The sequence below is a fragment of the Monodon monoceros genome, unplaced genomic scaffold, assembly GCF_005190385.1.
Source record: "Monodon monoceros isolate NGI ecotype Baffin Bay Population unplaced genomic scaffold, NGI_Narwhal_1 Super_Scaffold_21, whole genome shotgun sequence".
Classification (NCBI taxonomy): Eukaryota; Metazoa; Chordata; class Mammalia; order Artiodactyla; family Monodontidae; genus Monodon; species Monodon monoceros.
Genome location: NW_021703778.1, coordinates 61,504,145 through 61,530,743, shown reverse-complemented (window position 1 = coordinate 61,530,743; position 26,599 = coordinate 61,504,145). Strand labels below are relative to the sequence as shown.

The window sequence follows — 26,599 nt, the reverse complement described above, 5'->3', positions numbered from 1 at the left end:
GAAACTCTAGGTTATGAGACTGGCACCAGGACCTTCTACTTGGAGAGAAAGCAAGGAGAAGACTCCAGCTAGGAGTGTACTGTTAGCCAGTGGACATCAATAGGGAAGGATGAGGGCACCATGAAAACTGACTCTAAAAGTCCACGGCCTGGAGATAAGGGAGCAGAGGAAAAGGTTGTGGTAAGGGAGGGTGGGAAAGAATCAGCTCAAGAATTTTGCTGTTCTTACTGGCTCTCACCTTTTGGGTACATAAAAGTAAAAGAGTTCATAAACCAAACTCAGAGCTTTCCTAAGAAATCACAGATACTCTCCTGCCCTTTGGTTCCCACTGGCCTGGACAACTGGCATAGCCTTGTTTTCCCAGCCTCTAAGCCACCCTTCCCCCACCGTCCTATTTCCATATTGACACCAGGGCTATCTTTCTAATTCGAAATTCTTTTGCCACTTCCCTGATGAAATACCTTCACTGGTTCCCTGGTGGTTTTTTGTTTTTGTTTTTTAAAACATCTTCACTGGAGTATAACTGCCCCACAATGGCGTGTTGGCCCCTGCTCCACAACAAAGTGAATCAGCTATACATATACATACATCCCCACATCTCCTCCCTCCTGTGTCTCCCCACCATCCCACCCCCCCAGGGGGGCACAAAACACCGAGCCAATCTCCCCACGCCACGCGGCTGCCTCCCACCAGCTATCCACCCCACGTTTGGTAGTGTACACACATCCATGCCACTCCCCCACTCCATCCCAGCCCACCCTTCCCCCTCCCCGCATCCCCAAGTCCATTCCCTAGTAGGTCTGCGTCCCCACTCCCGTCCTGCCCCTAGGCTCTTCACGACCATCCCTTTTTAGATTCCACACACACGTGCCAGCATACGGTACCTGTCTTTCCCTCTCTGACCCACCTCACTCTGCACGACAGACTCTAGGTCCATCCACCTCACCACAACTCAACGTTGCCTCTTTCCATGGCTGAGCAACATTCCATTGCATATATGTGCCACATCCTCTTCATCCATCCGTTGATGGACCCTTAGGTTGCTTCCATGTCCGGGCTATTGTAAATAGAGCTGCAATGAACATTTTGGTACATGACTCTTTTTGAATTATGGTTTTCTTATTCCCTGGTGTTTTTAAGATAGAATGCAATTCCTTGGCATGACTGTATCCATTATCTACTGCTGCATAAAAAATTACCCGAAAACCTAGTGGCTTAAAACAACAATAATCACTAATTGTCTCTCATGGTTACTGTGGGTATAAATCCAGGCAGAATACTGCAAGAGTGGTCTGTTCTGCAGTATCCAGGGCTCTGCAAAGAGACTCACTGGCTAAAGTCATCTGAAGTCCTGTTCATCCCACGTCTGATGGCTGATGCTGGGGCCAGGAGCCAGAACATCTACACCAAGCCTCTCCTTTTGACCTGGCCTTCCTCACAACATGCTGACTTCTAAAGACAAGGGTTCAGAGAGAGGGGGAGAGAGGGAGAGAGGCAGGAGGAGAAGGGGAGGAGGAGGAAGAAGAAGAAGCACACTGGACAGAAGCCATATTGTCTTTTATGACCCAGCCTTGGGAGTCATGCAGCATCACTCCTGCCATGTCCTATTGGTCAGGAGGTTATAGAGGCAGCCCAGGTTCACAGAGAGGGAACAGAGACCCTGCTTCCAGATGGAGGAAAGTAAGATCCTGTGGAATGGGATACATAATTGTGAGGTCACCTTTGAAAAATACAATCTGCCATATGGCTTAACCTGACCCTTCGTCTCCAGCTTACCTTTCCAGCGTCATTTCCCTCTACTCCTTGCCACTCACCCTACACTTTCCATACTGATGTATTTTGTTTAGTTTTTTTCTTTGATGATGATGAACTTTTCCATGCCTCTGAACCCTTGTACATGGTATTCCTTATGCTTGGAATGTCCTTCCTTCTCCCTGTTAACTCCCTAGTGAAAATCTTCTCATGATTCAAGTCCAAATTCAAGCTGTATCCCTGTAAAGCCTTCTTGTTCCACCCAAAGAAGGTTAACTGTTGTCTTCCCTAGGCTTCTATATATGGTATGTACCTCTCTGTCTTACAGTATTATCTGGTTGAATTTTTATCCTCAACAGACTATGAGCAGCTCAAAGAAAAGGACCAAGACTTGTTCTTTTCCTTTTGTTGTTCTTTTTTTTTTTTTTTCACATTTCCCTTGTTCTCTCCTGAATGCCAAATATTTAACACAGTGCTTAACACAAGGTCCTCGCTCATTAAATGTGTCTTGAATGGCAGAACAAAACTTTAAGGCAAACTTTAGAAAATTGCCATTTCAAGGGCAAGGTGGCTCCCTTGAACTTCTATTGCAAATATTTTTTTCCATTTCTACTATTGCCTGAAATAGTTTACTTTTTTTTTTTTCAATAACAAAAGAGTTTATTCATGGGATCTTAAGAATTCCAATTGGGAAGACACAGATTTGGGAAACCCCAAAGGAGTGTTTGGGGGAAGAGAAAGAATTAGGGGCTTATAAGAGAAAAAGTCACAAGGTTGTTAAAAGTTGCCTAGTGATGAAATAGTTTACTTTTTTAAGCTTTACATTTATGAATGAGAGAGAGAGAGAGAGAGAGAGAGAGAGAGGAGGGGGAGAGAGAAAGCTGAGTAGAAAGTACAGAATGCTGTTCAAGGCAAAACACTGTCTCAGTCAAAGCGTGAATGAAGACAACAAAGCCATTTATATGCATCTAGGGAAGAAAGAGTTTAGAACAAGAACACACTGGCAGGATGAAGGAGTGAGGACACCAACAAGGAGGGCAAGAAAGCAAAAAAGAAAGGCCGTGAACACCACAGCAAATTCTGCTTCACTCACAATTTTGCCGTCAAGCAAATCTTGCTCTTCTTCAGCTGTTTCTGGAGGACTAGAAGCCTGGGGCAAAAGTACTCCATGTTCTGCCTGGCTCCTCAGCTGGAACATAGCCCAGGACTTTTCACCTTCTCTCGCCCTTCCACTGCCCCCTCCAGCCCTGCTGTTGTGCCCACAGGGCTGATGAGGGTCGTGGGGAGGCCCTCCCTGCATGATCACTTACTCCCAGGAGCCCCCAGGTGGCCCTTAATATCTGGCTCTAGCATGAGATTGCCAAGAGGTCTGCAGTCCCATTCACAGCTACCTTCCTTTCTGGTCCCTCCATTCTGGTCCTGGCCCTCATTTTCTGGGCTTCTGCAACCAATGTGTCTCTTTGGACTTAAGTTTCTTCATCAGGCCCCTAAACCACCTGAACACGATAATACTCTGGGGAAGCCCAAGTTTTTAATCATACAGACTCTGGACCCTTCCTTGGGAGACAATCCAGCAAGCCTGGGAGGAAACTAGGAATCTCTTATATTTACAACTGATGAGAAGAGTTTAGGAAAGCCTGGACTAGATGACCGCCAATTCCCTTGTTGGGCTTCAATAAATGGTCTTCATCTAAATTATCTCTTCTGTAACACATGGTTATACGATTAACCCTCCAAAGTCACAGCTCTGATCAAGGAGTCTGGGCTTCATCCTGTAGGCATTGGGAAGTCACTATGAGAAGAGTACCATGATCAGACTTAAGATGTGGAAAGGCCACTCTATGTAATGTAAAGGGTGTTACAAAAGGAGAAGCAGTAAGGACAAAAGTATTACAATAGTCCAGAAATCCTCTTTTCCAATTAGTGGCTTGGAGCAATCCTGCTTCCCTTATACCACAGGAACTCATCTGGTATCGCTTAATTTTAACTGAAATTCTTTGTTATCATGCACAGCTACATATGCTATTCGAGAGATGGGGAGGACCGGGACCAAAGCAGCAGCAGTAGAGGTGGAGAGAAGGGGCAGGACAGGGGAATGATAGTGAGATAGAAGATATAGAACTTGGTGAAGAAAGGATTAACACAGAGACCAGTCTGTACCTTGTAAGGTATTGTAGCCAGTGGAGTGAGAGTGAGAGCTTACCTCTTTTTTAGTAGCACCTTCAGGCATCTCACCACTCTTTCTTTTTCATCATCTTGTTTCCTCCTGCAATGGCCCTAGGAATTTCTCCCATTCCTGGGAATCCTTTGATTCATGCATAGACATTTTGGACCTTTCTCTGCTTTTTCCTGGCTATTTACAATGTTGAATAGCAATAACTTGCATATCACGTTTCTCTAGGGCTTGCTACCACCTAACCCGTATAATATCCCACAGTAAAAAGGCGAGATAGAAAGCTGGTTTATTCTAGCTCCCCATTCTACTAAATCAATTTCTTAGCTTATCATCTAGGCTATGTCCTAAGCCTTCCTTTACAGGCATGTTAGACTTTTCTTTTCCACAATTTACTTCATTCTTCCTGCCACCATGCTAGTCTAAGTACAGCTCAAATGCCATCCTTCTGATTCCCATGGAGACATAACCACTCTCTCTTCTGATCTCTATAGTTCTGTACACCTGTTAGAGCATAATGCCTCAACTATGCTCCCTGCTGGCCTGAACACAGAGCTCCTTGTTGTGAGACACTGGTTTATGTACTTTTATAGTCCTCAGTTCCTAGGAGTTCTATGCTTGTTTTTGTTGGATTATGAAGATGTAATGACCACATTTTACTGAAGCCACAACTTGTTTAGCTCAACCATGTCCTAGTTCTTTATTCCACAGTTGTGAGAATAGCTTTGTAACATAGATTAAAAATTGGAATTGTTTTCCTTTTGTAGTTAAAAAAATAACAATGCAGATCTCCTAATTCGAAGTTTGGCACTTTTCATGAGGATACAGTCACATTAGCATGGACATTTTCTATTGGAGGAAGTAGGGGACATTTCAGTGGCTCAACACAGTGAGTAAGGGAATAATCAGGACTAGAATTTGGGTTTCCTGAATCCGGATCCAGTGCCTTTTCCATATTGAAATAAGGTAACCAAACAGAAAATTATTACAGTATAGAGAAAACTCTAACAACCTCGACTCAACCTGTTAACAGTACATGAAAACCACTTTACAATGAACAGCCAATTAATGTATTGAGTTCAAATTAAAACAGTGTTTCTGGAAATAATTTACATGCCTTTTTCAGAGAAAACTTTAAAAATATGCAGGAGGATTATCATAGCACAATAAACAATAAGAGAGCAGTGCAAACCAACCAAGTGTCTCTGCAAAGTCCCATAGAATCAGAACAGAAAGAAACAGTGATCTCATAAGCCCATAGAGAAAAGCAGCTCCCTGTATCTGGACCCACCCCTAACATTTGTGGGGTCCATATAAAGAAGAGAAATGAAGACCCAACCACTGTACATTTAAATATTTTACAATTTTTAACTAGACTTATAAATCCTTAAATATAAGGTTCTCTTCTGCTTTAACCAATAGACCTTCATGATGGCAAAATGTTTAAATATGTAAAGTTATACTTTTTATTTGACTGAAAGTCAGCAAAATATCAAGACTACTGAATTTCATTATTATTGGGTATGTCTTAGTGTTCTGTTGATGTGCCAGCAGTGTTTGGGTAAGTAATACAATAAAGACATACATGACTCATAATTATATATTTATTCCACAAAAATGCACCTTTTGCCTTTATTTCATCAAAATCACTGTATTGTTATAACCAAGATTTTCACGTAATTTGGTGATGTTGACAGAAATAATTTAAAAGTTTCTTTTAAAAAAGAATTTGAAGTCTACACATTTGAATATATTTCATCAAAAATGTTAATTAAATGAAAATAGAAACATTAAAGTATTTCTTATATTTTCAAAAAAGTTATTTTTCTAAAATATTTAAAATTTTTAATTAAAATTAAAAGGCAAAATAGAAATTAAAATTAATGAGTATCAAACAGTAAAATTATTGTTTTAAAATATATAATTATATCTCATAAAATATTTTTATAGAAATAAAACTATTAGAAATTCTAGAGTATAATGTCTGTCTAGTTGCCAAGTTAAAGCAGCACTATCATACTTAATGCATGTTATGTCTAGACCTACATATTATACAAATTTTAGAGTATTATAAATTATTTAATGTTGCAAAATATTCCTCAGTTCATAGAACTGTTAAGAATACCTACCATGTTCATTTGTGACAACCTTAAAAACCAACAATTGGAACACAAAGAGAAGCAAGAAAACGGACACTTGGCACTCTTGGGAAACAATACTTCCACTTTCAAAGAATCTGCTGCATTCATGCTCTCTGAGAGAAAGGATCTGGTAAGTGAATTCATTTGTCTTTCCTCTCGTCTCTGTGTTGCACTGATCAAATCTGCCTGCACTCTAATGATGACAGCCACTTAACACACTAATCTTCCAGCATGCGAATGCTGTCTTTTGTAAGAGATGAGGAAGAGCATTTCCTCGGTACCTGAATCGTGTTAGTTGTGATTGTGGGTATTTAGGTTTATGAACACTGAGAGTCAGATCCTGAATGACAGAGCTGCTCGTGTATTCTTTACTGAATTTGTTTTTTGTGTATTTGTAACTGCGGCCCCTCTACAGCATGAGTACCAGGGCAGACATTCCTCTTATTCAGATATTGCTTATATGGTCTCCTCTCAGTCCCCCTGAGCACATGAGGTGAACTTTTTCCCCCTTCTGTCTTTTTTTGTGCTCCTTACATCACTGAGAATAGTGTAGGGAAGAGTTACTCACATTGGCACTGATTTTCAGATACTGAAAAGTGTTAACTGCCCTTGAAACACATTAAATCTTGTGGACCTAAGTACATTTGTTGTCAGTTTTGAAGATTTTCCTTACAAGGATGGAGTTGTGAATTTCTTGAGGTGTGACCTTATAGTTTTCTTTTTCATACTCCCAGGGAGTCTTGCCAGTGCTGGGTACATAAGAGGCCATCAATATTAGACATGCGAATATTGCAGTGGCTCATTTTTAGAATATTTGATTAGTGTGCACTTGATACTCTAACAAGGATATCAGGACTTTGCATTTGTATAATTGAAAGTAAGAAATATGGTCTTTTAATAGTCCGTCAGCTTGAATATAAGGAGTAAAATGGAAGAAAAAAAAAAAGACTTTTAAGGCTCCAGTAGAGTAGCACACACATGTCTTGAAATACTCTTACCTGCAGACATAGGTCCAAAGTCACTTGTTTAATTCTTGCTTTGACATGGAAGATATCACATGCTTTAGAAGTGATTTCTGATTATTTTCCTCACATTCTTGCCACCTCTAATTCAAGTGAATTCTAGCTCTCACCCACCTTTCCTGAAACTCACGTTTTTTTTCATAATTACTAAAAATGCCTATTCCTGCATAGCCAGAGAAGTAAAAACCGAATTTTAATAACTGGAAATATTGTGGAAATTCATTTTAGAATTCTGAATTATCTAGAATCCAAATATAACTGACAGGGACTTCCCTGGTGGTCCAGTGGTTAAGACTTCGCCTTCCAATGCGGGGGATGTGAATTCAATCCCTGGTCAGGGAGCTAAGATCCCACATGCCTTGCAGCCAAAAAACCAAAACATAAAAAAAAAAAAGAAGCAATATCATAACAAATTCAATAAATACAAAAAAAAAAGGTCCATATCAAAAGCAACAATTACAACAACAAATATAACTGACTATTGGAACATCTAGTTCCCAAAATAATGTCTGGCCATATCTTTAAATATATAAAATCACATGAATTTGGGATGATCCTAAAGTATATTATAGTAAATTAAACGTTTTGTTTAATTTGCAATATTAATTTTCTCATTGAGTTCATTATCTTAGGCATTTTTAATGAAAAACACAGGTTAGAAAAACAATAATTTGAGATTACAATCTAGACATGTAATTTTCATATTGAAACGTATATTTGGATATGTATTTCTTTTGCAATTCTGATTTCCATATTTCTCTGGAAAGGCAGCTATCTCTGGACAGCGTATTGCTTTTGGTAGGTTAGCAGGCCCATAAAACTCCTTAAGAGCATTATAGTATGCAGAAATGTTAAAACTGAAAACTCAAGCTGTTTTAGTTATATAACAGACACTTTTCTTTTTTCGTAGTAGAAAAGTTTGCGTCTTTTCAACTGGCAAGCAGATGTTACCCTGGTGCTGCCTCCATATTCATTAGCCTGTAATGAATCTATTAATTGAATATGTAAGTTTGGCTAATTAGATGTAAGACATTTCTTCAGATTTAAAGGGTAGTAATAAAAAATTTAAACTGCAACACCAGATCAAGCATTTAAGGGTTGATAAATGTGAACTGGAAAGTGCACAGTTCCAATATAAATTAGTTAATTGCCTCTGTTAATTTAGGTGAATTACATTAGCAGAAAGGTCAATCCATTTGAGGCTTGATGTGTTTTTCAAATAGTAAATTAAAAATAGCAAATCAAAGAGCACTACAAAGTGAGAAGCATGGAGTCCACTTTTCCAATCCAGGGGCTGCAGAGTGGACTCAAGTAACCCCACAGAGTTAACATTCTGTGGGTTAACCAGTGGTTCTCTAGCTGGGCTGTGTCTTATAGACACCAGAAAGCTTTGTTAAAGATATCAATGCCTTGGGCCCCACCTTAGACTAATTGAAATCTCTGGAGATTGGACCGGGCATTCGTATTTTTAAAAGCTCCCTAAATTATTATAATTGGAAACTGGGCTGAAAACCATTGGACTATTCCATGAATGTAATAGCAGGAGTAAAGTGGCAGGTCGATGGCAGGTATGTAAGCATTAGTAGTGTCAAACTTAATGCTCTCTTTTGTTCTTAAGTGGGGAAAAAAATAAACTGCCCTTAGTCCCTACTGTGTTTTCTCTTCTGGCTAGGCCTGTGCCAGTCTCTTACTTGAGAACATATAACTAGGATTTGGGAAGTGGGAGGCAATCCAGGTATTTGCTTTTGGGAGTTCCAGTTCTACAAGTAGTTACTTACTGGATAACATTAGTTATCTTTACATTAAAAAATGTCAAAGGAGTTCTTTGTTGGGCCATGTTTTGGAAAATGTTACCTTTATCACTTGTGTCTTATGTCCCTCATAGCACCTGGAAGAGTATTAGGCCTATGGAAAGCCCCAACAAAATTATTTGTAATAGGTTGTCTCCTTTCTGATATCACTTTCTTTCACTCTCATTCTGCACTGCATATTCTCACTTCTTTCCTGTCTCATATGGCCCTTGAATTATTTCACATATGCAGTTACTGTCATTCCACACACTTCTTTTTTGTTCTTCACAGATTCTATGTCAGTGCTTGGCTCATAATGTATCATCAATGAATATTTGTTCAATTGAAGCTATTTGATTGATAGGGGGAGAAAAAAAGTCCTGGTTTAGCAATGTAGTCAAGGAGTCACAGATGCTCTGAAAGGGGGAGTATGTATATCTGAAGCAAGAGACCCTTCCTTTGTAGTCTGGGGCTCGATGTCCAAATTGGATGTCTATATCCTGGTTCTGAATGCCTCCCATTCTTGCCCTGTGCCTTTCACAGATTGAACTGTGGGGTTGAGAAGAAAGATGCTGGCATTCCCCCTCTATTGTCAAGGCATCTAAAGTGTTCCTCATTATCTTTTCAATGGCTCATTCCAGCAAGTAAAGGAGAACAATGACTGTTCATTTAGCCTCGTTTTCTAATGAACCTGAACATGGATCCCTGCCCCAAATAGCACCAAAGTTCATATGAGGATTACTTATGCCCAAAGACCCTCTGGGTAAATGACTGTGTAAGGGCAGAAGGAGTTGGGGAAGAAGTTTATATTTAAGAACGGGAGAGTCTTAAAGTGAGTAGTAGTAATGGTTAAGAATTAGTTATGTGTAGACTTGAAGAATTTTTAAAGTAAAAAGAAAAATGCAAACTAAGGAACACAAAAGAAAAACAGAAGAGCAAACTTAGTTACATGCCAACCACTTATCTGGGTGAGGAAAAAAGTAAATTCTGGGGCTTGCCTATTAGTAACTCTTCCTCACTCATGATGATAAAAATAGTTGTTTCCAATCTGAGACACACCCATGTGACTTGCTCTGTGATATTACCTTCTCTTAACTATAATGTGAACGGGACTGTAGGGTTCTAAGTACTGCACCTTTTATGGTAAATTTGCTAATGAACCCTATCTTTTCTTAAAAGTCACAAAGTCTTTTAATGAAAGTCCCTCTCCTAAACTAACTGCAGTGTAAAATTTGTCTGGATCTTGAGGTTTTTTTTTTCCTCTAAAGTAATTCAGACTAAAACTGTAACATCTAACAAAGATTTATCAGTATTAGACATGTACATTGAATCCAAGCTGTTGCTTTTTAAATGACAATATTCACTTGCACATACATACCATCAACTGCAGAGGGAGCTAATGCCTTTTTCCTCAGGCTCATAAGAAAAGGCTGCAGAGCTGGGATTTTAATTTCTCCCTACGCCTGTTAAGCGTGATTATTGATAATGTACTGAGCTCATCTCTGCACCCAAAATTAAGCCTCTAAAACATATATGAGGTGGAACTGGGCTTTACGACAAAGAGGAATCTAGTTTCCACTTTTAAAATAGTCTCCTGAGGCTCTGAAAAGGTGGAGGATGTATTTTAAAAGGAAAGAATTGTGTTTTGTAACAAAACATGATTTTTGGAGTCATGACCAATTAGGAATCTACTCCCTGCAACCATAAATACTCTTTTTCATAGAATATAGTGACCAGAGGCCACATTGGGCATGGGGACTTAATATGTAGAGAATTTTTATGGTTAATAAATGCCATAATCTCAGCCTCTTTTCTTCTAGATATTGGAAGGAAAAGAATAATTAAGTGAGCATTTAGATCCCAATAAAAAGTTAACATTCACATTAAATTAAAAATATAAGTGAATTTATTTTACAGAAGTTTTCATAATGGGTCGAAAATACTTCATTAGGCATTTCTGGATAAAAATATGTAAAGCTCTTATAAGCTTTTGTTAATATATTAAATACCATTTCTCTATAAATATACCTTACATTAAGCTTTCCTGTTAGAGTTTTCAGGAAACATTTCAAATAAAGTAGCCAGGCGTATCCCATTTGAGATGAATGAGATCGTTAGGAAACACTTATATCTGAAATGAGCACTGAGATCATTCTGCATACAACCCAAGGGCCCTAATTTTTAAAATATGTCAAACACCATGCCTCTTTCAAATCATTAGACTTAGAGACATTTAAGGAACTGGTTCAATTAACTCAGAAGAAGGCAATGCTATAATGTGTGATTTATTTTTGCAGATAAATTAAAATGCAAGTGTATCTGTTAGAAAAGGTAGGCTGTCATCGTGGTTAGTGATGGGAACAGGATGGCAATTAAGCAGGGCTACCTGAGGCTGGAATAGCCCCTAAACACGAAAGATTGAAGTTCAAGCTGGACATTCAGTTATTGTCAAAACCAAAAGTGTTCCTTCGTTGGAAGGAGTCTTTGTGCTCTACTCAGTTTCCCTCATTGACTTCTAAAACATGTTCCTCAGTTTAACAAATACTTTTCCCCTTTAACTGTAATCTGAAGAGAAGCCTAAATTGCTATGGTTTCATACCTAAAGTCAAGCTTCACATAAAGCTGATGCCTGAAAATTACAACTTTGCAATTCTACTATTTAGGTGAGGAAATATGAAGCAAAAATTTATTTTTCTCCCTACAACCCCAAGATATTGGCTCCACCAGGCCTAATAAAATGTTTTCACAAGGAAATAAATAGAGCATGCTGTAGCTTATGTTCCCTTGTGCAGGGGGTTTTAAACAAATGTATCCTAAAAAATAGATAATTACAAGTGGGGGAGGGTGGGAGAAGGAAACATTATAAGGGTGGGCAAAAAATATGTTTCTTAGCCAAATCACGGAAAAGACTGAAATTCAAAATGTTAGAAACCTGAAGATAAAGACTGCTACTTCAACCATTGTTGAAATCTATGGAGGAAATGAGAGGACAACAAAACAAGATGATAAAAGAGACAGGAAATGAAAGAAGAATGTGAGAAGAGATTTTAAGGCAGCTTTGAAAGTAACAGCAGAATAAATTCTACTAATAGAAACCAAGAAGACTGAAGTAGTTATAATTCACTATTCTTTTCTGCTAAATTTTGTCCTGCATCTTGAATTAGAGTTTGGACAAAAAAAATGGCCACAATCATGAGCTGAAGGTAGGGGGAAAAGAGAATGATCATGCAAATTAAAAATTCTTAGAAATCTATGAACAGAAAATCTTATAGTAAAAGATGGGGAAAAGTGAAACAAAACTTAAGATCAGGAAGAGAAAATGTCCCTCAATCAGAGAGCTTAGGAAAGTTACATTCATTTACGGTTGAAGTAGTCAGCGGAAATGGAAATGTTTAGGAGAAGAAATGTTTTGGATATGTTTAGGAGAAGAAGCCAAGAGATCCTCACTTTCTTGCCTGAACAAGAAGGGAATCTCTTTATTATTCTTCCTCACTGTGTAAAAAACGCTAATAATTCTATCACCCTATTCCTTCCAGCCATGGTGATGGAACTGGAGTTAGCACACCAGAGTTAGGTCAAGGGTGAACACACCCTGTCATATACTTTGTGGAGAATATAAATCAATGGTTTCTGGTTTGTGATAGTCTTTCTTTTTTTTTTTAGTTTTTTTTAAACTTTATTCTATAAATTTATTTATTTATGACTGCGTTGGGTCTTCGTTGCTGTGCACAGGCTTTCTCTAGTTGTGGTGAATGGGGGCTACTCTTCGCTGCAGTGCGTGGCCTTCTCATTGCGGTGGCTTCTCTTGCTGTGGAGCAAGGGCTCTAGGCGCGTGGGCTTCAGTAGTTGTGGCACACAGGCTCAGTAGTTGTGCTACACAAGCTTAGTTGCTCTGTGCCATGTGGGATCTTCCCAGACCAGGGCTCGAACTCGTGTCCCCTGCATTGGCAGGCGGATTCTTAACCACTGTGCCACCAGGGAAGTCCCTGTGATAGTCTTTCTTGACAATATTCATTTATCAGTTTAATTTATACAGGTTTCCCTTTTCTCTTCCTCAGAATCTTTTGATGACTTGTCCTTCTCAGTGCCTGAAGAATAAAGGCCCTTACAACCTTGAGTCATCTGCCTTGCCAGCCTCATCTGCTGCTCCCCCAGCACCACTGATGTCCTGTAAAAAGCATTCTCACATCTCTGCACCTTTGCTTTTGTGGACTCTTCTTCCTATACTGTCCTTCTCTCCCTTGTTGAAGCCTGACCTTTTAAGGCCTAGCTCAAAGGTCAGCATCCCCAGAGAGCTGGCCTCTTCCTTGATGGGGCACCCAGATCATGTTGTTGATGCTCTTTTGTAACTTTTCCCCACAGCCTCTCATAGTCAGTGATCTCCCTCTCCATGGAGAAGGGCTTAAGCTCACTAACGTCCAGGGCTGTCCATCTTGTTTATAAACAAGTCTCTAGCACCTTGCCTTGCATTGGAAGGTGCAAACATGTTTGTAGAATTGTTCCACAAGCATCACTGATTTCCCTTGCTATAGACTTCTCCCTCTCCTCAACTAACCTTACTTTTTATCTCTCAGTTGTATCTCTAACCCTATAAGGTTTTCATCTATTTCATGAACATATACTGTTATTATTAAGGCATAATTTTTGGCCATAGAGATCCCCTGTGAATTGAAATCTTGTAACTGCCTAAGCTAAGGTTCCTAGTTTCTCAAGAAAAACCAAACCAAACCAAACCAAAAACCCAATTCACTCTGGTAACCTTGTGTAGATACTCTGGGTTCTGCGAGGCTGGAAGTTACTTCTTTAGACTTAATACTAAAATGAAATATTTAGGTCTATTTCTACTGTTGTTTAGTATCCAAGCAATGAGCATAGGGCAGTTTTAGTTACTCAAAGTATCTAAGGCAGGATCTTTTCTGGCTGACACTTAACATCCAAAGAATCAGTAGGCCTCTGCCAGGCTTACATTGGGAGTTAGGAAGGGAAGCGACCTATAAACGTCTTTTTATCTGGACCCCAGATTTAGCGCATGGAGCCCAAAGCCCATTCTGACATGGGGTGTCTGTGTTCTTGACGTAGACCTACATACTGACCTCTAGCGTCCCACAAACTAGAAGATCTGTTAGAGCTACAGAAACGCTTAAATTAGGGGGGGTATAGGTATGGGAGCTCAACCCCAAAGGGGCAATTAAGTGAGAAGCCCAGTGTCTGGCGGGATGATAGCTGTTAGCGTGAAGAACAACAGAAAAGCAAAACTGGTGTATCCTTGTGTGTTTGGGGGCGAGGAGAGTACGGGCTGGAAAGAGGGATGCGAGAAAGACCAGAGGGGTCAATGCAACTTGCAATTCCCCAGAGCGTACCAGGACCAAGGCTCCATCCTCCCAGCGCAGCCCAGACCGCCCGGGGTGGTCCCGGCCAGCAGAGGGCAGCAGCTGGGCGGGAGAGTCCTGGCGAGGGCCGCGCGGCGTCGACAGGCTCGCGGGGATACTCATTTTGAGTGTGGGGCGAGAGACTCGCGCCCATCACTACTCGTACCCTACCCTGTGGCCACTGCGCGCTTCGGCCCGCGTTTCGGGAAGTGCGTGTGCGCGGGGACTGGGGTCGCTGCGGAGGGCCGGGCGCACATGCCCGGGGAAGGAGAGTGGAGGGTGTCCTGCGGGTCCCCGGGAGAGAAGGGGAGACGGGCTTCCGCGGGCGCCGGGCGGTAGGGGATCTCCGCGTCCGCTGCAGCGTCGCTCGCCCCATCCTCTGCCGGGCCCCCTCAGCGCCCCAGGCTTCTCCCGCCGACACCGCGCCCCGCTCACGGGGCCGCGTCAGCACCGGGCCGCTCGGGTCCCCCGCCAGCCCCCGCTCTGCTTCCGGGACCCGCGCCCCATATCCACCAAGGTGTGCTTTCCGCTGACACTGCCCCGGCCGGAGCGAGGCCAGTCCAGCCAGCTGAGCCCCGCGCGGCCGCGGCGCAGGTTTGCGCTCCCGCCGTCGAGGACTGCGGCGGCCGCGTGGGCGTGGGCCGGTCCCTGCGGCCAGGGGGGACAGGGGTACGGCAGGCGCACTTGACCGTGGGCCCCAAGCGTCCGAGCCGCGCTGCGCCGGCGGCGGGCTTTATGTAAATCGGGGCTGAGCCGGGGCGTCCTAGGTAGGATGGACCAGCCCCCCGCGCCTCGGCCCTCACGTCCAATAAGAAGAGCCCCAGCTTGACACCTGCCTATATACAGGCGAGCGCGCCCCTGGCTCGCGGACCGAGCGCACATCCCGCACAGCCCACGCCGCGGGCGAGCGAGACCTCGGCCCGCCTTCATGACTTCCAGTAAGATCAAGATGCCCGGCGAGGTGAAGGCCGACCCCGCCGCCCTCATGGCGTCCCTGCACCTCCTGCCGTCGCCCACGCCCAACCTCGAGATCAAGTACACCAAGGTAAGGCGCCGAGAGGGCCTGCCGTCCACGGAGACTTTCTAGAACCTTCCTTCATCTCCGTGGTCTGTTAGGGGGAGAGGGTGGCGTGACGGGGTTTGGGGCCCGGGTCTCCCGGGCCAGTGTGTCGTCCCCGCGCAGCAGAGAGACAACACCCCATCCTCGGCGTTGGGGCTTCTGAAGTCCTGCTGGGATCTTGGGACGCGTCGGGGACTCGCCCCAGCCTGCCGCGCGGTGCTGAGGGTCGCCGTCAACGGCTCCTTCCCAAACCGCATTTGCCGCTGCCTTCTGGTCGGATTCTCAGCGTCCCGACTGCTGCGGGGAAGGCGTCGGCACCGCTTCCACTCCTCAAAGGGGTAAGAAGGGTTCCCCGCCAGGTCGGCTACGCCGCCTGGCCGTCTCTTCTTGGCCGTCCACCTTCAGGGGCCGCAGGGCTGCTGGCCGCCCTCGGGTCCTCGGCAGTCCGCACGGTGCGCTGCGAGCGGCTTTCGCGTAGGATCGTCCGGCACGCAGCACTCTGGCCGCCTTTGCAGATTTCATGGAAACCTGGCTGCTGAGTACAGTAGATCCGATGTCAGCATTTCATTCGGATTCTGTAGGCAGTGGCAGTTTTCCTGGAAAACTTGAGAAGTCTTTAAATTCGTGCAAATTAACGGGTTCGCTTTTGAACTGAAAAAAAAAATTACTTTTTATAATGAACTCTGACATCTCGGGTTGGCCAAGCAGGAATTTTTTGTTGCACCACAACATAAAAAGGAAATGAGTTCGCTACCTTAATGTAAATAGAATTTACTTCCCACAAATTCGACATGGAAAAGAATGCATTGATTACACACACGGGGGGGGGGGGCGGTTATGTTATGGCATTGGGGTGGGAGAGAGAGAGAAATAGATGCGATTTAAAATAATGTTTCTTGGAGTTCCTTTTACAGTTGTCCTGTTTGATTTTCTATTCCTTTTAGTTGATTTCTACTACAGACATCGCCCAATCAACTTAAACACATACTGCACACACACAATACGGTTAAAGTTGTTTTCCATCATGCTTATTACGAGATAAACTAAATTTTGTCCAGAAGTAAATAGTTTGGTTTTGGCTTAAGGGTTGAAAGTGAAATTTATAAAAAATCCATCAGAATATTGAAATTTTACCTGCTAAGTTTTAGGATAAAAATCAGGGTGACTTGTGTTTTGAATGCCAACTTAGATGGATTTAATGTACCTGTTAGCTTTTTAGATGGTGTGACAAATTCTTGAAAGCCATTTTAAGGAGAGGTCGTTAATGGTTACAACCATTTAGGCATTGTTTGCATAACAATGGTGCCAATGTGTAGCAATTCCCCGGGTTTAGGAACAAGCAGGGAAAGCATGCAGCAAAAGAGTTTTGTTTTATGAGGGTCCCTAACCTCTTCAGGCTTTCTTTAAAGGTTTTAGGATGCAAGAGCTATGCTGGAGAGAGGACTTCAGATTTGGGAGGGTTTGATTTTAGTCTTACTTTGGGTTGGATTTTCCTCACAGCCCCTGAAAGGAGTTTTAGGTATCTAGGAATTTAATTTTGAAACTCTTCCAGTTCTCTTTTACTCTGACAACCCTCGCTCTCTTTTTTTCTCTTGTTCTCCCCCAGTAGGAAAGACAACTGATTTATAGCTAATTGAAGCCTTTAATGTGGAGTCTTTTAGCTCAGGGGAGACTTTTATCCAGTATCCACTTTCCCACTTATTACAAAGAAAAACAATCAAAAATGAAATAATGGATTGTAACTTGATTCTTTAATTTGTGGGGAGGAGGCACCTTATTTTAGGCTTGGCAAACAACCCTCATAAACACTGAGTATTACTAATCTAAAGGCAAGCTCTTTTCACAAAACCTTGTAAAATCAGGTATCTGCGAACATTCCCAGCAGCTTTCCTCCTCAGCTCTTTAGTGAGACTTCTGAATTTTCTGAGACAAGCGGCATGGGCAAGCAGCATCTTTAACATGAAGAGCAGAAGCTGCTCTTTTGGTAGCTGAGGGTAATGGGTAATGATTTTTTTTTTACTTAAAAGGAAAGTAAGATTAATGGAGAGTTTAAAAAAATTCACTTATGATCATGAAATTATATTAGTGAGTTTAAGCAGAAGAATGAACAAGGTACAGTGCACAGTCCTTTAGAGCAGTGATACCCACATTCATTAGGAATTTTAAAAAGGGTAATAGCTAAAACATTATTATGCTAGTGTGATTGTTGAATAACATGTAGGAAAGAAATAACAGTATTTGTGTCAGAAAATGGTACAAGACAAATATAGATGGATCCTTAATAATTTTTGTCTTGTTAAATAAAAACTCTTTAGTGAAGGATATATAATGACAGGACTTTAAAATATGACTTGAGGACCAGTATTAAGTCACTACTTTTATGTAAGTGGTGATATTTTGAGTATTTCAAGTAGCATGCATTCAGAAAACTTTGCACTTGTGATGTTGTATTTTTCTGTATTTTTCCACCATTTTCTTTCTTCTTCTAAAAGTATTTTACATTTTTTATAAAAGGGGAATGGGGGAGATCATAAGAAATAAAAGTTACTGCTATTGCCCGTCCATGGAAATACTCCAAAATTAAAATTCAATCCCAAAGAACGCTGAAAGGGCTGAACTCGTGGTTTTGTATTGACTCTCGGGCAATTACATTTAGTTTTTCAAATAAGCCTTCCTCTCTGAAGTTGCAACACCCATTTAGAACTGATCAGCAATAGCAATACCATTTTTTGGAATATATCTATTTTTATTTTCCTAATACAGCAAGCTAGACCCCAAGTTTTAAAAGTGATTCTTTTTTTAAGTAATATGTTTAAACAAAACAAAACAAAAAACTGCAGACTGCCTTAGTCAGGAAAGACTGATAACTCCACCAACATCAAGTAGCGAGGGGACCACTTTGGGGCCGGGAGAATGTGCGCTCTCCTCCTTGTGTCCTAAGGAGACTGCTTAACAGCTAGCATAGGAGTGTTATTGTTTTTAGCTGTGCTTTTATGAATTAAAGATTTTCTGAGTTGTTCCTATTTTATCAGTCTGGTTTTTAAATTTTTGTATATCTGAATATATTATAGGAGTACACATATTATAAAATCAAGGCTTGCTCTTTGCTGACTGCCCCTAACTACAGGGGAGATCTCTTCCAGATTCCCAGAAGATCTTTGAAAACTTTCCGACTTTATCCCACCCCTACCTTCTCTATTGTCTCTATCATCTTTTCTGACTCTACTAGTCCCTCCTCCCCCCACCCACTATACACACATGCATTGTGCTGTCTCTCTGTTGATCACTTTTCAGTGAGAGTTTATGCCCATAACTAACACTAACATAAAGGGTTTTGTTTTCCTCTAGCATTTGATACTGTGAGGAGCTAAGACATAGGGAAGAAGGGGGTTATGGAGAGCTGACCCACTAAACTAGAAGAGAAAAAAATAAAAGGCAATTAACTGAAAATTAGAGCTAATGTGCATTGGGTAACTACTATTTATTCTTTTATTTATTCATTTAACAACCTTTTATTGAACACCTACTGTTTTCTGGGATCAATTTCAGTTCAGTTAGAAGGATTTTTAAGTGGCATCTTCCTGACAACAGCGCTTTTCGTTAAGCTAGTTGGGCTGAGGAAGCATGGGCCTCCTAGGAGCTTAAGGTCTTTTTAGAAAGATGGAATGCCAAAATTTGGTTACCAGTATGGCAGTAATTCAGTTGATCAATGTAATAATAACAATAATGATAATACTTATAATGCCACTTACATTGTGTATGGGACCTAATGGCTTACCTAGCACTTTCATATGTATCTTATTTGATCCTTGCAAAACCTTTTGAAGGAGAGAGAGTAGGAAGAAGTAGGAATAATTGATAAGGAAGACCTTGGCCTTGACTTATAAAAAATTGATAAGAGCTTTCCTCACCATACACTTTGCTTTTCCTAACAGTCACATACTTTTTTTTGAGAGAGAAAGAGTTTTAAATCTTTATTTTTGTATATTGTTTCTGTTGCAAACATGGAGAGAATATGAACTGGTCTACTTCTTTTAAGAAGGAGCTACGTTTTGTGACTTCTGATTCCCTGGCTTTAAATTACTGTATTTGCTATTTCTATGAGTTAGTGGGGCGGGGGTTTTTAGGTCTGAGGCAAGATTCTTGCCTATACCAGGGATTATTTCTTAAAAGATGGTACAGGTTTGGTTACTTCCAAAGCTCTAATCAAGACTGTCTGCTTGATCATTAGTTGTTAATCAAATTTCGTGTTTAATGGGGACCTCAGGTTTTCAAAACTATACTTTTTCATAATTGGACAGCTTTTTGATGTTTGTATCATCTCCATTTAACCCAGGAAAGCTAAACAACTTCATTGTAGGATTTGAATTAGATAACTTTTCGGGGGTCCTGCCTGATGCCTTCTACTATACAGGCAGGAATCATATGGAATCATCATTTGCTGAGGTGCTTTTGTCCTTTATTTCTATAAAATGAGGAATTATAGTTTCTCTATGTAAGGGTAGAAGATTCTCTGAGGTGCGTGTTCTGTGAGGTCTGATTTCCTTGCAGCCTGGCTTAAGAGAAGCCAGGCATGCACAAGTTCTCTGTTGCATTAGACCATGATTAGCGTGATGATCAAACCATGACCAAAACAAAAACATCTCAAATATCAATATAGTTCTGTCTCAAGTCTTTCTCAGTTGGATAATAAAATACAAATACTAATGTCTATTTTTATCTTTTTAGTTATCTTAGTGACAGCTTGTAGGGGTCAGCAAACTACAGACTGTCTCTTTGATTTTGTAAATAAAGCTTTATTGTAACACAGCCACACCAATTCACTTACATATTGTCTGTAGCTGTTACTACAGTGGCAGAGTCAGGTAGTTACAACAGGACTGTATGACCCACATTTCAGAAAAAGTTTATAAGCCCTTGACTTAGAAAAAAGAAAGGCTCTGAATAAAAATAGGCCTTTGTTCAAATCTTGGTCAGATTGGTACTTATTAGCTATGTGCACAGATAACATTTATTCACCACACAATGCCAGGTATGGTGCCAGATTCTGGAGATGCAATAGTAAGCAAGGTATGGACAGTGTCTCTTCTCAGGGAGTTTCTTCACTGAGTATCAATTTCTACATCTGTCAAAATTAAAGGTAATAGTAGTACCTACCTTACATGATGGTTATTGTCAGGACTAGGCGAGCAGGTGTGTGAAAGTAAGTGGCATATAATGATAATCAGCTAAGGACTAGATCCATTTCATTTTTAGGAAGTGATGAATACATTTGTTGTTTCAAATTAATGGATGCCCATTTTAAGAAAGATAAGAAATGTATGACCAATAAAGTTTTCTGAAACAGGCCATTGTTTACAATTTTAATTAAGTATGAGTTTAATATTCTGGGTAGCTGTGGAATCCTTATATGTTTACACTGGATTTTCATCAAATGGGATCCCTTGGAGGTTTCCCTACCAAGGACTTCTCTTTACTAAAAAGTTACTAAAACAATTTCCCAGCCAGTATTTTAATAATCAAATTAGATGTCTGACACTTGTGCCAAAATTGTGCATCCATATGCCTCAGTATACCCAATTGGCTGGGCCTGAATGTCAGATGGCAAAGAGTCATTTCTGATATTTTAAGTAGTTTGAAGAAAGATCTTGCCAAGTCATTGGTGCAAAAATCTGGGAAGTATGGCAGCACAGGAGGACATTTTCAGAAGATACCTTTTGGAAATGGGAAGGTATCTTAGTTTATGAAATTTAAAATTGAAGAGTCAGTGGTCCTGATTGCCCAATCTGGGGGCACTTCACCCTCCAAAAAGTAAAAGCACGCACGTAGTGACTATTTTGAAAGTTCTCCTAGCGTTTCTTTAATTTCTTTGTTTGCTGTGACAGGTAATTTCAAAGCCAGTCATTTCCCCTCAAACACCAAACCAATGCAGAGAAATGATTGCCATAGTGTCACCTTGGTTAATTTTTAATTGCCTTTTCAGACATGTCTTTGAGCTTTATTCCATTTTACCTTTCAGATATATGAGAGAACCCAAATTGGGGATTTCTTATCTCTGGCATTTCTCTATTGCTAGTCTGCCTACTTGTAAGATGATGGAGTTATGTGTAAATTGTTTCCCTTCAAAATCTTAATGAGTTTATTTACAGTAAGTCTCTGTTTTGTCACATGATTTGAAAACACTTCCAGCCTTTGAAAATTCCAGTTGGAATAATAATTGAGTGATTTCACCATCTAGACTTTTGTGGGGCTCTCAACAAAACTTCCCTGGGGCTAAACATGGGGGTTTATTGACTTTTGTAGAATGTGGTTAAAAATTAGAATGTCTGTAAGTGAACATTCTAATTTTTATTATAGAAGGAATCTTTCCTTTTACTGCAGTTCAGCTCTGTTACCTCCAGAAGTAGATACCTGCTCTATTTCCTTTCCTTACCACAATCTGACCTTTGGAGAGCCAAAGTAGCAGTTTCTTTATCCCTAGATCTCTGGAAAGATAAAACCTATTGTCCAGTTGAAACTGGAAACACCTTATTTAGACAGAATTTAGGATATCATGGGTACCAAAACACTTTCCAATATTGATTATAGGGGGAAAATTCAAAATAATTAAAGATTATATTTTTATACATTTTCTTATACATAATTTTAGTTTGTCTAGCCTGTCTTCAGATTTCAAGTCCAATGACTCTTAGGATATTTTGCCCTGGGTCATTTCTAGGGATTTCTAAGAGATTAAGCTGAGTCAGAAAATGGTATAAGATGTATGGTTCTTCCCTCAGTAAGGATGGAGCCTACCTCCAGGTAAGTGGATCTACCAAAGTAGTGTGAATTTAGTAAACCCACTAACAGGCAGAAATCACCTATTTCCCTCTTCCTCCAACCCCCACCATTGACACACACCAAATATATGGATTGAGGTGTGTGTAATGATGGAGGGTTTAGGGTGAAGGAAGAGGGGAAATAAGAAGACCTTCCCCGGGAAGACAAAATGATGAAATGTCTCTACAGATCTGCAGAGGATAACTTAAAGTCTTATTTCCCCAGGTGTGAAAATTGGACTCTCTCACTGAATCCTTTTTGGGAGGAAATTAGGAAATAGTATGAGACTGATTGGTTGAACATGAAACCAGTGAATTCTACCTTATCTATATTTTAGAGGCTGATAACCAGCATACCAATATAACTTGATTTTCACAGGGAAGGTTATCTAATTGTATTATCTCGGGGTTATTTTTATCTTTAACTTCAGTCAGAGCTACCCTTTTGCTCCCCTGAATTTATTTGCTTGTTTCTTCATCTGATGTTTATTAGAGCCTCTTGTGTACAAAGCATTGTTAATCACTGTCTGGCACAAAAAGATACATAGATGTGTACCCTGTCCTGAAGAGGCTAGAGAGGATTCCTGTTTGGGTGTGGGATGAGAACATGCACACAGATAACTATGGTGCATGATAGAAGATGCTAAATTCTTGACATGAATGCACTTAGAAGCGCCATGATGATTCAGAAGGTAAAGAGATGTTTCAACCTCAGCACAGCAACAGCACATTGTATTGTTAGACATACTTGAGACGAAATCAAATATTTCAATCATACAGCAGAGTATAGACAATATAACAAGCATGCATACATATACCCAGATTTGTTTGTTCTTAACTGTTTGCCCTATTTGCTTCTAATCTTTTTAAAGAAATACACTGTCACTTCCCCTATGAACTTCTCCCGTTCCCCTCTCTCCTCTCCTTCCTTTCTCAGAGGTATTTGGCATTTTTCTTTCCCATTGGTGTACGTATTCATACATGTATATGCATTCATAAATGATATATGTTATTTATTTTTACTTAGTAAATATTTATTGAATTAATTCATGCTTTCTTATATTGTCCATGGAGGTTATTCTGCTGGATCCCATTAATAAATAAAATAACCATTTAAACAGTTTGTACTTAATAATCACATATTTCCTGGCAAAATAATGAGTCCAGCAGCCAGGCAGCCTGGACTTCAACATTGACTCTGTCACTTGCCTAACTGTGTAACCGTGGGCGAGCAAAAGTGTGCCTCACTTTTACTATCTGTGAGATAAGGAAGGTGTTGTGAAGATTAAATGATTTAATACATGGAAAGCACTTAGAAAAGTACCAGACGGTAATGCCTCAATAAGTTATTACTACTAGTGCAACTATCAATATTATTATTCCAGAAATAAAACACTCTTTTAAAACAATACTAAATATGCTATATTACTGAGTTTTTTGTTTTTGTTTTTTTTCGAGTTTCTATGTGTTTCTTTTTTAACATCTTTATTGGAGTATAATTGCTTTACAATAGTGTGTTAGTTTCTGCTTTATAACAAAGTGAATCAGTTATACATATGTTTCCATATCTCTTCCCTCTTGCGTCTCCCTCCCTCCCACCCTCCCTATCCCACCCCTCTAGGTGGTCACAAACCACCGAGCTGATCTCCCTGTGCTATGCGGCTGCTTCCCACTAGCTATCTACCTTACATTTGGTAGTGTATATATGTCCATGCCACTCTTTCGCTTTGTCACAGCTTACCCTTCCCCCTCCCCATATCCTCAAGTCCATTCTCCAGTAGGTCTGTGTCTTTATTCCTGTCTTACCCCTAGGTTCTTCATGACCTTTTTTTTTTTTCTTAGATTCCATATATATGTGTTAGCAATGATATATGTTATTGTCTCGCATGCTAAACCTTTTATTATAAATGGTACCATTTATATCTTGGCTAACTAATTCAGTACTATACGTCATCCTGTTAGTTTAGAGAATTTAAATTATTCCTTAGCACCAGGCTTGAAAATAGCATTACTTTGTTTTTTGTTAATATTTGAACTTATTGTGTTTTAAGCTCAAAGCTGGTGTTATACATTCACCTTCGTATTTGGATTTCGTAAGTTATTTGATATGTGCATGTGTGCCTCTAATTCTAAAGAACCTACCGAAGAATGAAATTCTCCAACCTTAAAACTGAATCTAGCCCTTCTGTGGATGTTACTTATGTAATACCTAACAGATGAACATATTCTCTGAAAGCCCTTGTTACTTGTTTGCACTACTACTAAAATGTGCAATTTTTGCCTTGTATTATATTTTTCTGCGTAATCTTCTACTCCTAAACTGTACTAGATTATAAACTTTCATTCATGTTGGTATTTTGGAAGCATCTAGTTCAGTGTCTTACAGTGTAAATGCTTAGGGCATATTTGTTGAATGAATACTTGTTATATTTTATTATTAATAGCTACTAATAGCAATGAATTATCTTTTTATTAATACTTTATTAATTAATATATTATCCTTTCATTATTAATGCTATGGTTTCCAAAGTACTTTTCACATATGATTGCTTTTAATGTGGCAGTCCTATTATGTGAATATTATATTAATATCCCCATTTTATAAGTGAAACAGTCAAGCATATTAAAGTTAATTAATTTTTCCAGGATCAGTAGCTATAGGTGACAATTCCAAGACTCAAATAATCCTTTTCCTTCTCTCCTCATAACAATAAGAACAAGCACAAAAACCACAACAAAGACAAAACATTTTGGATTATTAGCCTAAAGCTCTGCTAAATGTTTTGCAGGATAATCCCAAACCCAGTTCTCTGACTACAAATCCCAACCTTAAGTCCAGTTGGTATTGTAGCTATCATTAGCAACAATTTCAGCCTGACATAAAGATGAGAGTGTGTGTTCAAACAACAAAAAAAGTTGATATAATCAACACTTTAGGTATGAATCACCTGGGTAGGTGTGATTCTTTAGGCTATGGGAAAGAACTGTATTTTTGGATTCTCACTGGTTGGGTAGTCACACGTGGCCCTTAATAACACCTGCTTGTTTGTTTTTTCAGTCAAAAAGTGCTTTTCTTTGGTATGGTTATTCAGATTCACTTGGGAATGAGGATTAATGAGACTGTTGAAAGCAAATATATTTCATAGTCTTTCAAATCTTCCTCTCTCCCCATAGGCCATCATTTTGTGTTATTTGACTATAAATTGTGTGGGAGAGGCACTTGCCAGAAAGAGTTGGGTGGATATGTTCTATCTTGCCTTTATGAGCAACCGTTTCTCACTAAGGCTTAACTACTGTTAGATCCATCTATTACACGTAACCTCAGCGGGGATGCAGAAGAGACAAACAGTGGTCCGCAGGAATTCATGCAATAACCAAACTTTAACAGAGTTAAAGTGACAGAGCGTGGTGGTGATTGGGATGCACAATTAATGTTTCATTGTAAATGGCTCAAAAATCCTGTCTAAAGAAACTACTGTCAAGTTATTGCCTTTAAGCCAGATTTTATAATCTCCAGATTTCTGTCTTCACTTTTAGAGAGAACACATTGCTCTTTCTCCTCTACTTCCCAGTCAAACATCCCTTCTTCTCACCTTTCCCATCTCCTTTTAAATTTTTACGCACTTGTGCTTCTCTTCTCCTTCCCTAAGTATTTCTCTCAGACAGGCCCTTGATGACCCTCATTCCTTGGTTAGACTCATTTACCTGTTTTCATAAAGTGGTTAGCTGTGCCTGGGAACCTTTGTAGTCAGCTCTTCCAGCTGTTGGCCCGAATGGTCCCTAGGGAGACCAGAAGCAATGAACCTGGAATAACCACATTTGACTTCTGTGAGCCCTCTTGAGAATTTAGTAATTACTTAATGGATTGAATTGGTGACATATACTATTCCAGATAACAGCCTAGGTTGCATTAAATTAACCTTCACAAATGGGTATTTATTGGGTACTCTTAAAAGACTACATGTGTTGGCTGTAATTGCTCTTCCATGTTTCTCCATGCTGATAGGTATTTGTACCGAGTGAAAAATTTCTCAGATTAAAGCCTGGGTGGTAGTTGTAGCCATTTAGTGATGTGTGTCATTGTGTTCAGCACATTGAGCATAAATCCTGTCTTGTAAACAGCAGGGAGACTAATGAGGTTTGCCCACATTCTGGTATCATTACCAGGAATTCCAACAGAGAAAAAGAGAAGAAAGAAAGAAAAGAAGTTTTTTTCAGAGTGATTTTTGGAACTCCTGATGATCCAAATTAAGGAGAGAGATGATTGCTCAACATTAAGTATAGTCACGTATGTATAAATATGAGTACGTAAACTACATTTAGCTAAAACAGAAACCAAACATTCTGCTTTTATGAACACTGGCAAAGTCAGTGACTTAGCTCTATAGAGAGCTAATGAAGGGCTTATTTATGAGTGTCTGTAATTGTGAGGGTGTAGTGGGACGGCTATTGAAATAATGCAGCTGTTAACATG

The 26,599-nt window shown here is 40.1% G+C and overlaps 1 protein-coding gene across 1 annotated transcript in view; it reads left to right on the top strand.

The window, feature by feature from the left end:
• The first annotated feature begins 6,155 nt into the window (after positions 1 to 6,155).
• ALDH1A2 (aldehyde dehydrogenase 1 family member A2) overlaps positions 6,156 to 26,599 on the top strand; it is a 104,537-nt gene continuing 84,093 nt past the window's right edge. The window contains exons 1-2 of the mRNA XM_029239704.1: positions 6,156 to 6,196; positions 15,094 to 15,292. Of these exons, the coding sequence (XP_029095537.1) occupies positions 15,176 to 15,292 (117 nt within the window). The 5' untranslated portion in view covers positions 6,156 to 6,196; positions 15,094 to 15,175. The remainder of the gene's footprint in view (positions 6,197 to 15,093; positions 15,293 to 26,599) is intronic.